General features: G+C 44.0%; 1 protein-coding gene across 8 annotated transcripts in view; it reads right to left on the reverse strand.

Annotated features, from left to right (window-relative positions):
* TJP1 (tight junction protein 1) overlaps positions 1-13,190 on the reverse strand; it is a 259,219-nt gene that overhangs the window by 15,974 nt on the left and 230,055 nt on the right. For all 8 annotated transcript variants that reach the window (XM_070358471.1, XM_070358468.1, XM_070358467.1 and 5 more), the window contains 8 exons: positions 11,055-11,205; positions 8,483-8,591; positions 7,127-7,346; positions 6,734-6,918; positions 6,543-6,638; positions 4,299-4,381; positions 3,380-3,590; positions 2,971-3,071 (listed from right to left, as the gene is read on the reverse strand). In XM_070358471.1, the coding sequence (XP_070214572.1) occupies positions 2,971-3,071; positions 3,380-3,590; positions 4,299-4,381; positions 6,543-6,638; positions 6,734-6,918; positions 7,127-7,346; positions 8,483-8,591; positions 11,055-11,205 (1,156 nt within the window). The remainder of the gene's footprint in view (positions 1-2,970; positions 3,072-3,379; positions 3,591-4,298; positions 4,382-6,542; positions 6,639-6,733; positions 6,919-7,126; positions 7,347-8,482; positions 8,592-11,054; positions 11,206-13,190) is intronic.

The following is a 13,190-nucleotide window of genomic DNA, read 5'->3' on the forward strand; positions in this document are numbered from 1 at the left end:
TTTCACAAGGGGACTGAAAAGGATACTTGTCCTCGGAGAAATCACAGCTAAGTCTAGAGGCTTCTGCTGAGGAAAGGTCATGAAGACTTCACAAGCACACATGCGGACACACAAAGCACCCTCGGATATCTGAAGGGCTTGGATGAGTGAGGTCGGCCAGCCGGCCATGACAACACTGGACCCTGATGCCCAGCCCCAGAAGACAGCAAAGGAGCCCTGGCCCTCCTCTGGCTCGTGGACCCTAGTCACTCGCTAGCCTGTCAGCCCAGAGCAGGGTCAAGAGGGGGATATGGCCAGGCCAAGCTCACAGAAACAGACACACCGACTGACAGAACATCGCGCATGAGACTAACTAGGAGATTAACGCCACAGTTCAAGCTGAGTAAGAGACCTTATGTATATATAAAATCTATATATGAAGATTAAAAGTTGGTATTTGGCCCTACAGTTTTTATAAAACACGTGGAAAAGCATCAGCTAAGTGCTGGCTGCTCACTAGGAACTGCTGTTAAAACATAACTCTGCACAGATGCAGTCAGTGTCCAGGGGAAGTGGGGGCGGCGGGGGGGAGATGCAGGAATGATGCTCTACGCAGGATTAAGAGCTGAGTCGGCTCCAGGCTCCACCAAGTGTCTCCTGAGCCAGTGAGAGAGAACACACAAGTATCTGAGGGAACAGGAACAACAGGCTGTCGGCGCACACTGACGTGATGCTACTGCCTGGACCACACACAACAGCCACCCCCTGCCCTGGAAGACCCAGAGGTGGGGTATGGCTCGAGACCTGCAAGATGTGGAACCCAGAATTCTACCAGCACAGACTGACTGACAGACAAGGCCTGAGCCGCCTGAATGGCACTTCCCCCAGTCTTGATTCTGGCTCTGCAGGAGCCTGATCCTGAATGCCTCTTCCACATGGGAAAAACCACCTGTCCCTGATCAGCGGTTTGGAAAGCCAGGGATGATGGGTGGAGTCTCTCTCACTGCAAAAATCTGCCTGCTCTCTCCACTCTAATCTCCACTCGCAGAGCCTGCAAGACTATATAACCCAGGGGCCAGTCGGGGCAGTGCTTACGGCCCTAGGGACGAGCAACTCAGAACTCTCTGATCTGCTGCAGGGTATGAAATGCAGAAGGAGCAAGAAACAAGCACTTGGAGCCAGAGATGACATATGCCTCCTGTTAAGAAAGCCCCAGGATGACTTTTCTTGGTTCAGTAGGGAACATGTAAGACCATCAGAACTGCCGAGAGGAACTCTTCCTGGAAACCAGGTGGAAGTAATTAACTTAGGGGAGTTCAGGGTGGAAATGAAGAGAAGAATCTATTTAGTTTAATAATCTCTTAACTAAATACAATCTCTTAGTTTAAGAACCTATTTGGAAAAAATATACTATAAGTCAAACTTGATTTAAATTGTTAACACCTTTTCTGATTTAGAGCATCAACCTATTATTCTAATAGTAAATGACTTATGAGACCTATTAATATAGGTCATTTTAATTAATTTTTATTATTTTCCTCACACAGAAAAATAGTTGGGGAGTTAAGACCTTCATTTTAAAATCCAGGAAGCACACTAATATCAGAGAAATAAAACTAAGATTTGTGGAATAAAAAAACCTCTCAGATAGGTAGGCAAGTATATTTTGTGCATTTATAAACTAATAGCTTTCTTGCTAACAGTCTAGCTGACACAGGCTGCTAGCAGAATTGTGTTGTCCTGGAATGGTTAGTATGGAGTGGAAGTGATCATACTCACCCAAGGCCACAGAGTAAATAAGTTAGTTAAGTATGTTGTGGGAAGTGCTGCAGTGAGTTGCTCCACCTCTGTCTATCAAGTTCCTGGCTGACACGTCAGTGGTCAGGGGGGTCTCATGATCGCATGTGAGTGGTACTGACACGTGACTATGGGTGGAAGCAGCCAACACCACCTCCAGATGTCAGCATTAGGACATCTCTTCTCACAGAGGTGGTGTCTTCCAGATAGAAGCAGGGGTCCTGAGCATGCAGCATGCACTGCACTGGCCTCAGGGGCCACAGCCAGGCAGGGGAAGGGGGAGCATGCAGGGGAAAACAGCAGAAATGAGCCGACGAGGAAATACCGAAACAAAATAGAAGAGACATTCTCAACTTTCCCTAGCAGCGGAAACACACTGACAATGTATTCATCCGAAGGCAAAACGCATTTATAACAAAAGCTTCTTTAACTGTGTATTCTGAGAAAAGTATTAACTCCCAACAAAATCAACATCCTGTGCCATTAAGAACTGCTAGGAGCCCAGACAGGCCAACAGCAAAAGGTAGTACAGAACACCAGAATGCAAAGCCAAAAGTCTGGGCTGCGTAACCTGACTTTTCCAGTGTGTCTCAGGGATGTTAGTTAACAGGTACTGATGCAGAAATCCTTCAGGGAGGGGCTCAGGGCCACGCTTCCAGCAGCAGCAGAGCCAAGCCCCTCACTGCAGCCCCTCCGGCCCCCACCACGCAGCTGTGTGTCCATGCTGCGCCAGGGCTGGGTCTAAGGACAGTGGGCCCTGCCCATTCCCTGCCTTTTCCTCCAGACAAGTCCTGGATCTCACATGCAGAGGACAGCACTTTGGGGACCCTCACCGAGCCCACTCAGCCCCTTATTTCCAGAGGAGGAAGGAAGCAAGGTTCACACTCATTGTCGGTCAGGTGGGTAGAGTTGGAGCTCAGCCCTGCTCTTCCACATCATTCTGAGACAGAGAAAACTGCCGGATGGCAGCTCAGTGGGCAGGAAACTTCTAAATCCTTTACTACCAAAATGAATTCATAACCCCACATGCAAATTGTGAACGCCTACAAATTCCATAACCCCACATGCAAATTGTGAAGGCCTAGACACTGAAGCCCCCGATTCCTCCAATCTGTTGATCCAAGTAGAAAACGGTGTCTCAAAGGCTTCTCTTATGTGAGTTGTCAAATGGGTTAACAATAGGAAACTTCTTACCTTTCCCTCAGAAACCCATACCAACTGATTCTGTTGTTGTTGGATTGCTTCTTTCAGTGCACCATACCAGCCATCATTCATTGAATTTAAGTTAATTGTAGCTGAAAACAGACAACAAAAGCATTGTTCTCTGGTTAGAACATTGCCACCAAATAAGAATTCACTCAACACTGCTTAGAGCTCAGCCTCCACCACTGAGTTCTCTGACAGATGATATCTGAGGACACACCCCTGGAAATGTCTGTTTTGGCACCAAACCATTTCTTTCCATCAATAGCAGCCATTAACACAAGAGCAAGCAAAACAGGCAAAGGTTATATGAGTTTTAATATTTAAACAACACAACATTTTTGCCCACATATTACTGCACAGAAACTGTAAGATGAAAGAAGGGCTTTCACGTACTCACTTGTAAAAAGATGGTGATTATTTTTACGAAGTTTATGAGAGCGCTCATATAACTTCCTGGCGCTTTTCCGAGATTCTGGACATAACCTCATTCGCATTGTTTTCACACCCTGCTTTGAGTCCGGGTTAAGGAACACCACGATTGGATACCACTGGGCATAGTTCAGACGGTCTACTGCATTGGGCGTTACATCCAGTAAGGCATGTTTGTCCTGAAGACAGAAGGAGAAAGCAGACACAGGTAACTGAGAATCATCACCTTTAGAAGTCCTACCCGAGACTATGTTCCAACAGGAACAGATGTTTAACTCCAAACTGTCTCAGGAGCACGCCAGGAAAAGGTGTACTCTCAAGTTAATGCTATATACTTTCTAGCTCAATATAAGGCAGAAAGTCTTAATGAGCTGGTTTTTTTTTTTTTTTTTTGCTTACTCAAAATGTTTATAAATTGAGTTGCACAAAGATATTTAAAACCACATATAGCAGGAAATACATTAAATTTAGAAAGATTATTCTCTCCCATTTTTGTATTTTACACCACCTCTCTTGGCAGCTCACTTTTAAGACAGCCCCAATACTTGCGAGCAGAGAGTGAAAATAAGTGTAACATTGTAATGGTCCTAATAACCCTGTGACTAACACACATTCCTATCATCTGAGCACCAAAGGGCAACCTGAACTGTCCCACTGGGACAGCCGCAGACTGCCTGTGTGAGGACACTGGATCCCTTTCTGTGGTGATGACAGCTTATCTTCTGAGGCAAGCACTACTTACCGTCCCTGACACCAACCGTTACAATGTCTGGCTTAATTTTCTCATGGTATGCCAGTAACAACTTGAGAAAAAATACCTCCTACTTTCAGTTTAGCCAGACTCATCCCACAGCTTATAATGAACAGGTCAACTTTCAGGAACATACCTGATCTATTATCTGCTTTATTGTGTGGAGGCGAATAATGCCAGAGCTGCGCTGGTCGGTTCCTGCATCCCGAGGTTCACTTTCTAGTCAGGAAATCAGGAGAGAAACAAAACATCAGATTTCCACTGGTGAGACCAGGCCCTCGGCTTCTGGGCACTAACGACACCGTGGGCTCCACTTGCTGGATGTCAGCAGCAGTCCCGTGTCCCTCCTAACCCACAGTGATAGAACTGAGGCCACATGTCCTCTCAGGGCTTCCCTGGCTGAGAGCGCCTGGTGACATCAGTGCTTCATACCATCAGAAGGCAGGTGGGTGCTCACCCACGATCCCAGGGGTGCCCCCACCCAGCAGCTGAGCCGCACTGCATGCACTGTGCTCACAACATCAAAGTAATACTTCATAATGAACAACATTTTAATCAGGAAGCAGAACTTCAGCATCCTACTGGTCAAGAGAAATTGCCAAAATGGCAATTCTCTCAATTGAAAATCAGCTTTAAAAAAATATTGATGAACTTGCTTCCATTAAAGTCAACAAAGTAAAATTATAAATTATATGTTTGGTCCAAATATTTAAGTTTAAAGTGATGTGAGTTAAGATGCATATTTTCAAAAATGTTCCAGCTATTCTGAGGCAGAGACATAGAAGTGCGGAGGTCAGGCTGAGGGATAAGGGGGACGAGGCTCTCACAAGACAGAGGGCTAGCTTCCAGTCCGCTGGACACAGGCAATGACGGGAGACCACCTGGGAATTCTGGCTGGAGAAAATGCTACCAGTTTCTAAATTCAAAGACTCTCATTTGATTCAAAGAGGGTATATAACTAAGCGATCTGAACCCCTTTTATAAGACCCTGATTGTGGAATAAACCCAATTAAAGTAACAATCAGTCCTTAAAACAGAACTCTGTAGGTCTTCACACTTGTTCTTCCTAAATTTAAAAGACTTAAGCTTGGTTACGGGTGGTATCTATAACCACCAACTTCTTTAGGCAAAGTGCTGTCTATAAGCACAACCAAAAAAAGATCTCTTCTGAAAAGACTAACAAAATGAGTGGAGAATCAGAAGTGAACATTTTCTAAATTGCTCAAATTTTACTATCATTCGTCTGCATCTTCTGAGTTTCAGGACACACATGTCTTCATTCAGCTTCACCAGCAAGCAAATGAAAAGTAATGTATACAATACAAATACAAAGGCAACACCCTGTTCATGTAAACCAGCCCCTGGAGCTCACGGCACCACAGGGGCAGTCAGAGCGCTACAGCAGCAGCAGGGAGCGCACCCGTCTCCAGGAATCCTAATGAACCCAGCACACACGCACACACACAGCTATGTACTGGAGTGTTTACACCCAGCACACAAACCGCACAGATTTATGCAACCTCTGTATTAGTAAAATATAAATTTGAAACAAACTATAAAAACAAAGGCTAATCAAATCACAGATTTTTTATAGAATAGATAATAAAATGAAAACATGAGTTATCCACTAAGAAGGAAAATGGAATATACACTTGGTGGAGGAAAATACAATAAGGTAAAATTGAGGGTGATGATGAGATATGTCAAAACTAATTTTCTAATTTTTTCCAAATACAAAATGGTGTATTTCTAATTAGAAAAAAACATTTTTAAAGTTTTTACATATAAATTAAAGCAGGCCTAAGGGGTCGTAACTAAGTCTGTGGATTTAAACTACCATGGTAGTTAAAATAAGGAAACTGAAAGAATCTGCAAGCAAAACCTGTAAGGCATTTAGAGCACTACTTCCTCAGTATCTACACGTAACACCAAAACACTATAAATGTCTGCAGTAACCAACAGCATAACCATGCTTCTATTACCTTCTGACATTGATATTTGAGTTCTCTATTTGCTTAATGACTGATCAAGTTGGGCTGGAACCAGAAAGCTGGGTTCAGAGCCGAGTGAGTGATTTAACCGGTAGTCCTCACGACGCCCCAACGAGGGAGGGGGGCAGTGCACCCAGCTTGCCTCGCTCAGGGTGAACATTCGACAGCTGCCCCGGGATGTTGTCAGAATTAAACGTGACTGTGGGCTGGGGGAGAGGGACCTGGCAGAGTAAGGGCACCATCACTCAGATTTCCCTCCAATTAAACACGTGGGGTCAGCGGCAAAAAGTGTTACTTCTATTAGGTGAATGGGTCAGATCTACCTTTAGAGGGTAACTAGTAAAGAAGCACCCTCAACCCCACTCAAAGTCTGCATCAAGACCACTTACTTGCGATCTGGTAAATATCTGGCTCCTCTCTTGCCAGTTTCTCCCTGGCAACATCAGCTATTGGTCCAAAGATGGTTACAGGCCTCAGGAATCCAGCTGAGAAGATTCAGATGAAAAAAAGCACAGTTTATGCTTTTTTTGTCTTAGGCAAACCGACATTAATATAGGCTGGTTGGCAGGAAATAGACTACCTTCTCGAAGAACCACCCTCTCATACGCCGGGAACTTGGTCTGGACTGGCTGGGCTGAGAGGTCTTCTCGGCTCTTGCGCAGGTTTCTCTTGGAGCTGCGCAGACCGCGGAACCTCCAGAAGTCGGCGCGGTCTCCCCCTGCTGTCTTGGGAAGTGTATACTGCACACTGGCTAACTGCTCAGCTCTACACAAGAGAACACAGAACAAAATGCACAAAGACTTGTGGCAGAACTTCACATGGAATGTAAACCTTAATGCTTAAATTAAAATAAAGGAGTTTATAAAACTAGGTCAGTCTTAGACATGGTGAGTACAGTGAAGACTCCCTGTGGGGCTGAAACCTTTTCCTCATTCCCTAACCCACTCTGCGAGACACAGCGGAGCGCTCATACCTGTTTTTGTTTGGGATGATGCCACGTTCCACCTCTTTATGGTTTTTGCCAATCCGAATGGCGAGCCAGGACCCCAGCTTCCCATTGTACAGAGTGTCCACGACACGGAACACCTCTCCTTTGTTAAAACTGAGTCCATAGGGAGATTCCTTCTCATATTCAAAATGGGTTCTGATATAGAAAGAATCACCCACATCGGATTCTACGATGCGACGATAAACTAAACGGAAACAAAATATAATCAATAATGAGTGGAAAAAGAAATTCATATGAATAGAATACATTAGGTGAAGATTCTATTGATAACGTTAGCAATGACAAAAACAACCGTATACAACTAACAGTAGCTCCTTCCTGCATATTCTGTCTCGTGGGCATCACCGTGAGCTCATGACACGGTGACTCAGCACCCCGCCTCCTGGATGAGGAAACTGCTGCAGACACCCAGCAGGCAACTCGTCCAGAGCCACACGTGATTCCTGCTTCCGTCACCTAACAGTCCCGCCTCAGCCCTGCACAGACGCTCCCGCTCTCTAAACTGTGGCTCTCAAATGAGGGCAACCCCATATCCGTCAGGTGAGAGAGAGGGCTGGCATGCATGGAGACGTTTCTGATAGCAGCAACCATGTGCTGAAAGAAGGTGTGTGTACAGACACCTAGTGAGCAGAGGGAGGACATCTCAAACAGCCTGAAGCATTAATACATGGGACGGCCTTCACCACATTACTTGGTTCAAAACATCAACAGTACCAAGCTTGAGAGACCTTGTCTGTTCTAAATGAAAAGTGCATCTTCTTAATCACAGAAAATTAGTCATTCTCTTGAAATTAATGCCAACAAACATCAGAGCATACTGCTTAGAAAATATCAACACAAAATTCAGAAGCTGCCCATGTACAGTTCTTTGTGGAAGAGTATACAATTCTCCCACAGATGACACTCTAACTTAAACTGAAAGCCAGAAAGACTCTGGCTGGTCCCATTATTGTGCTGTGCTAACAAGCATAGTGTAAGATTGTTGATGTTGTTTAGGCACTAAATCGTGTCTGACTCTTTGCAACCTCATGGACTGTATAGACCACCAGGCTCCTCCATCCATGGGATTCCTTCAGGCAAGAATACCGGAGGGGGTTGCCATTTCCTCCTCCAGGCGATCTTCCTGACCCAGTGATCGAGCCTGCATCTCCCAAATTGGCAGAATTCTTTACTACTGACCCACCAGGGAAGCCCCACAGTGTAAAGGCTGTGTGCCCCTAAATGACAAAATCCGTAGGGTTAACAAGTCATTTATTACTCCCTTTTTAAGTAGTCCAGCATCTCCAGGTTTATTTTCTCAATTTCCTGAGAGTAACTCACCATCTTTCTTCTTCTGAGCCAATATGGTCACTTCTTCTCCTTTTGGGAGGTCAAGCAGGAAGAGGACGGCTTCTTCTCTTATGATATTTGTGAAATCTACATTGTTTACCTGTTAAAATAACGTTTCACAAATTACTACTGGCCATATTTTAAGACAATAAAAACATTTAACTGCACAGGAAACAAATATTTCTAGAGTTTATCTACTCTAGAAATATCACATCTCCAAAAGTAAAAATATTTATTTTTGGAGAAAAGACCCTAGTTTGTAACAAGCAGAAACCAAGTAAATAAAATGAGTTAAAGTATAAATTCCTTTAAACAGTGACAATGCCACACAATATTAGAGATCATACACTGCAAATTCCAACCAGTTCAGACCAAGAAAGCTAACATCTAATTCCAATGACTTATTATTATAAAATCTCATGATTTAAACTTTGAAATTAAAGTCCAGACTGTACAACAGAGCCAGACTTCTTAGACTCTCTGAGAAGCAATCAGAAGGAAACAGCGTGTGCGCTGTGCCACCTAAGTAAGAGCATGTGTACAACACAGGCTCAGAGTCTGCCAGGTCAGTACTCACTCTATCAGATACCCCTGAGGACCTAACAGAAATGTCATCAGTGACTGTATGCAGGTAACAGGGAGATTTCCTTCTATTCATCTTCTGGAAATTTTCTACATTAAGAGAAAATGTTTTCAACAGGTACTACCTTAATGATACAATTATGAGAAAATATTTTTACATGACATTGATTACTTCAAACAGCATATGGAGTGGGTAAGAGAATAGGTCTACTTAATTATCAATGTTGTATCTGAGAAAACAGAAATATTGTAAACAAACGTCAAGTGGAAATCAGCCAGGCAGAGCCAATGAATGCCCTGACCTCCTTCCATGCAAGTGTGAAGGGGAAGGGGGACAGAGCGGCCACCACGGCCTGAGGGAGCTCACCCCACACTCAGAGGGTGGTTTCTGACTGCGAGCTGCTGCCTCAAGTGACCAAACCCAACATGAAGACAGGGAAGCAAGAGGAAAGGGGGGGTTGCTGAACATGTGCCAGGTTTTCAGAAGAATGATTAAAGAAGGTGGTGGGAAAAGAACTGAAACATTTATCGACTAGGAGGGCCAGAATGACAGTGTTATGGAATCCAAAGAAGAAAGTAATTGCTTAAGGTAAAACATGAGTAAGAAATACAGAAAAACAAGGGCTGAAGATGCCATCAGGTTGGTGGTGCCCCACGGAAATCCACCCTGAGCCGTGGTGAAGGTGGAAGGCAGGCTGGACGGCCTCATGACACAAGCAGGCAGGGAAGGGCGCCACCTTACCTGCAAGTGCAATAGCCAGAGGAGAAAGACAGACAACACAAGGCAGATGCGGAGCCAACAGGCAGAGAAAGAGAACTCAGAACAAAGCAGTCAGACTTGGGGCAGGAGGAGAAGGAAGAAGAGAGCAGAGCAAGGTGAGGCGGGAACTCCCACTTGAGAGCTGGTCCTCCGACTAGAATGGGATGTAGTATATCCAGCAGGGGGTAAAGAATACATTTGAATCAGTTCTAATGAGGTGGATGAAACTGGAGCCTATTATACAGAGTGAAGTAAGCCAGAAGGAAAAACACCAATACAGTATACTAACGCATATATATGGAATTTAGAAAGATGATAACAATAACCCTGTGTACGAGACAGCAAAAGAGACACTGATGTATAGAACAGTCTTATGGACTCTGTGGGAGAGGGAGAGGGTGGGAAGATTTGGGAGAATGGCATTGAAACATGTAAAATATCATGTATGAAATGAAATGCCAGTCCAGGTTCGATGCACGACATTGGATGCTTGGGGCTAGTGCACTGGGATGACCCAGAGGGATGGTATGGGGAGGGAGGAGGGAGGAGGGTTTAGGATGGGGAACACATGTATACCTGTGGTGGATTCATTTTGATATATGGCAAAACTAATACAATTATGTAAAGTTTAAAAATAAAATAAAATTTAAAAAAAAAAAGAGAGAGAAGATGAATAAAGATGGTACTATGTTACTAGGTAACACTGCTTATGGAAAACAAAAAAAAACACAAAGAGCCCACTGGTACACTGCATCCAAGCTGGGCTTTCCTGGACTCTCATCTTTGTGGATGTGAAGCTTCAGAACGAGAGCTTACACGTGTACCCGATGGACACCCATCTTGGCACACCTGAGCCATCACTGGGTAAAGGGGACCCACAGGCTGCGTACCTGATGCTGCCCTGCTGGCAGGCTGGGGCCCACAGCAGAGTCCAGCCAGCAGGAATGCTCAGCTGAACTGGAGATAACTGGGAGACACTGTGAGCTCTAAGACTTGGTTTTTCCACATTCTACAAATGAGTGATTAAAATGAAACCAAAGCCACATACTGTGCAGTCACACCTAACAGACGTGAGCAGAGCAGAGGCAGGGAGGGGAGACCTGATGGAGTCCCATGTTCTTTAACACAGATTACAAGCTCATCATAACACATCTGCTATGTCTGAGGCCTTGCTCTGGAGACCTAAGTATCTGAAACCACGTGAGCTGATCATGGACATACCCTGAGGATCTGGTCGCCCTCCTCCAAGCCTTCTTTGGCAGCAGGGCTATCTTCGAGAACACCAGCTACAAATATGCCAACATCGTTTCCACCAGCTAGCCGAAGACCCACACTATCTCCTTTCCTGAATTTTACTAACTTCATGCTGGGCCTGTTAAAACAAGTATTTCATTTGAATGAGTTAAGAGAAGCTTAAACAGTAACAGCAAACTGCTATAATGAAAACCATATTTAGAATAAAACAAATGACCATCATATCTGAAATTTCCCCCACACCACTAATTTACTTAATAAAATTTAGCATTAGAACTCAAAATCAGATTTAATGGCACTTTCTTTTAATTTCTAATTAACAAAAATAAGTTCTGAAATATCCAAATGTAATATGTTAGTACTGTTTTACATAATAACTGTAAAATTACTTCATGAAAACATGTTTTCCCAACTCTGACTCTTCGATATATATATTAACAATGGCTAAAAACTTCCATTTTTCCCACCCCAGTTCACATACCATATCATCTCTACCAAATAACTGAGAAGTCCTATTGTACAAAGGTAGAAACTGAAGTGTAAACTGACAAATTTCCCTAATACCAGGAGTCAAAAATCAAGCTCTAGGCACTGTGCCCGACAGACAGTGCTTTTCAAACTCCGCAGCCAGGGGTTCTTGCAGTAGCTCACACAGATTACTTGCTCTGAGGCCCCTTTGAACTTTTAACCAAAAAGCTCACCATCCAGCCTTTCTGGATGAGCCCATGTTAATCTCTTCATGCTGGAAAGAATGGAGAAGAACTAATGAAGACACATTAATTCCTCTACTCTCAGTGCAGGGTCAAAACTCTTGACACTCCTGAAACAAATACTAAGAATGCCACAGAAGAATGGCTATAGTACTACAGATTACCCTTGTGGGTAATTAATAACAAATTACATACATAATTACAAATTACCCTTCTAGGTTTCCATAGCCATCCCACATTCAGAGACAAGAAGACACAAGTCTTTTACACCTATCTGGACATGAAATGAAGAAAGGTTCTTTTAAAGTAACAATGAACAAATAAGTAGAGGTTAGCAATAACTAAAAAACACAAGTCAACCAATGAATGAATGAGTTGAGGGGACACAGACAGATGCCTACTTCTTTAAACCAACTAAAGACCACCTTGGCTTTTAGGACTTATAAGGTAGTCCCACTAGATCTGGTTTCTTCACATGAGCTAACCATGAACTGGGCAGAAACCTGAGAGCATGTAGATCAGACAAGGTCACTTACTGCTGGGGCTGGTCACTTACTACTGGTGGCACGGGAGGTCCCCCGAATCTGTGGATCATAGACGGTAAGCTCCTTGCTCGTGGTGAAATCTACTTTTCCACCTGCATCAAGAGCCTCCTCTCCCAAAAGTCAACTATCCAGAGAGCTCTTTTAAGCACCCCCTTAAAGTCCTTAAGATTCCAGGGCCCTAAAGTCCTCTCCTAACACTGACCAACCTAGAGGACCTCAACAGGTAACAACAGTGGACTGCAGTCTGCATCCTTCAGCAAGACCTGGCTTTTAAAAAACATCATTCAAGAACAGCTCCAGGCGCCATCTCAGGGTCATGTGACCGAGACAGGTTCCTTTATTCTTGGCCCTCTGTTGTATCGACCGCACACAGCAGCAGAAGCCTCTGCCTCAAACGCATTCACAGAGAGTGAGCGAAAAACCCCAAATACAAACCCTGCCCACTCCTCAGTTCTCTCCGTATCTGTCCTTCAGGGCTCCTCTGGCAAACAAGTCTCTGGAATCTAACAAAGTTTTGGTAAACCTTAAAGAGTCAGGAAAGTGCTCAGGCAAGTCTTAAGAAAGGAAAAACAAGATAATTCCTTCCCGATTTATAAAATTTTGAATTATCAGTTACCTAATATTAAAATGTGTAATTTTAAACTTGTGACACTCCCACCTGTTTCAGGAGCTGTTTCTACCATGCTGGGTCTCAGGGTAACAACCCAATTTCCTTCAGCACAGAGAACAGATGAGAGCAGGGGTCTATATCTAACCTACTTTAGGAGATTTGGTAATTTTCTATTATTCACATCCTGTCACCTCTCTTTTACCACAGAGGCATCAAAAAACTAGATGATCATGACTGT

This window comes from Bos mutus, chromosome 21, assembly GCF_027580195.1.
Source record: "Bos mutus isolate GX-2022 chromosome 21, NWIPB_WYAK_1.1, whole genome shotgun sequence".
Taxonomy (NCBI): Eukaryota; Metazoa; Chordata; class Mammalia; order Artiodactyla; family Bovidae; genus Bos; species Bos mutus.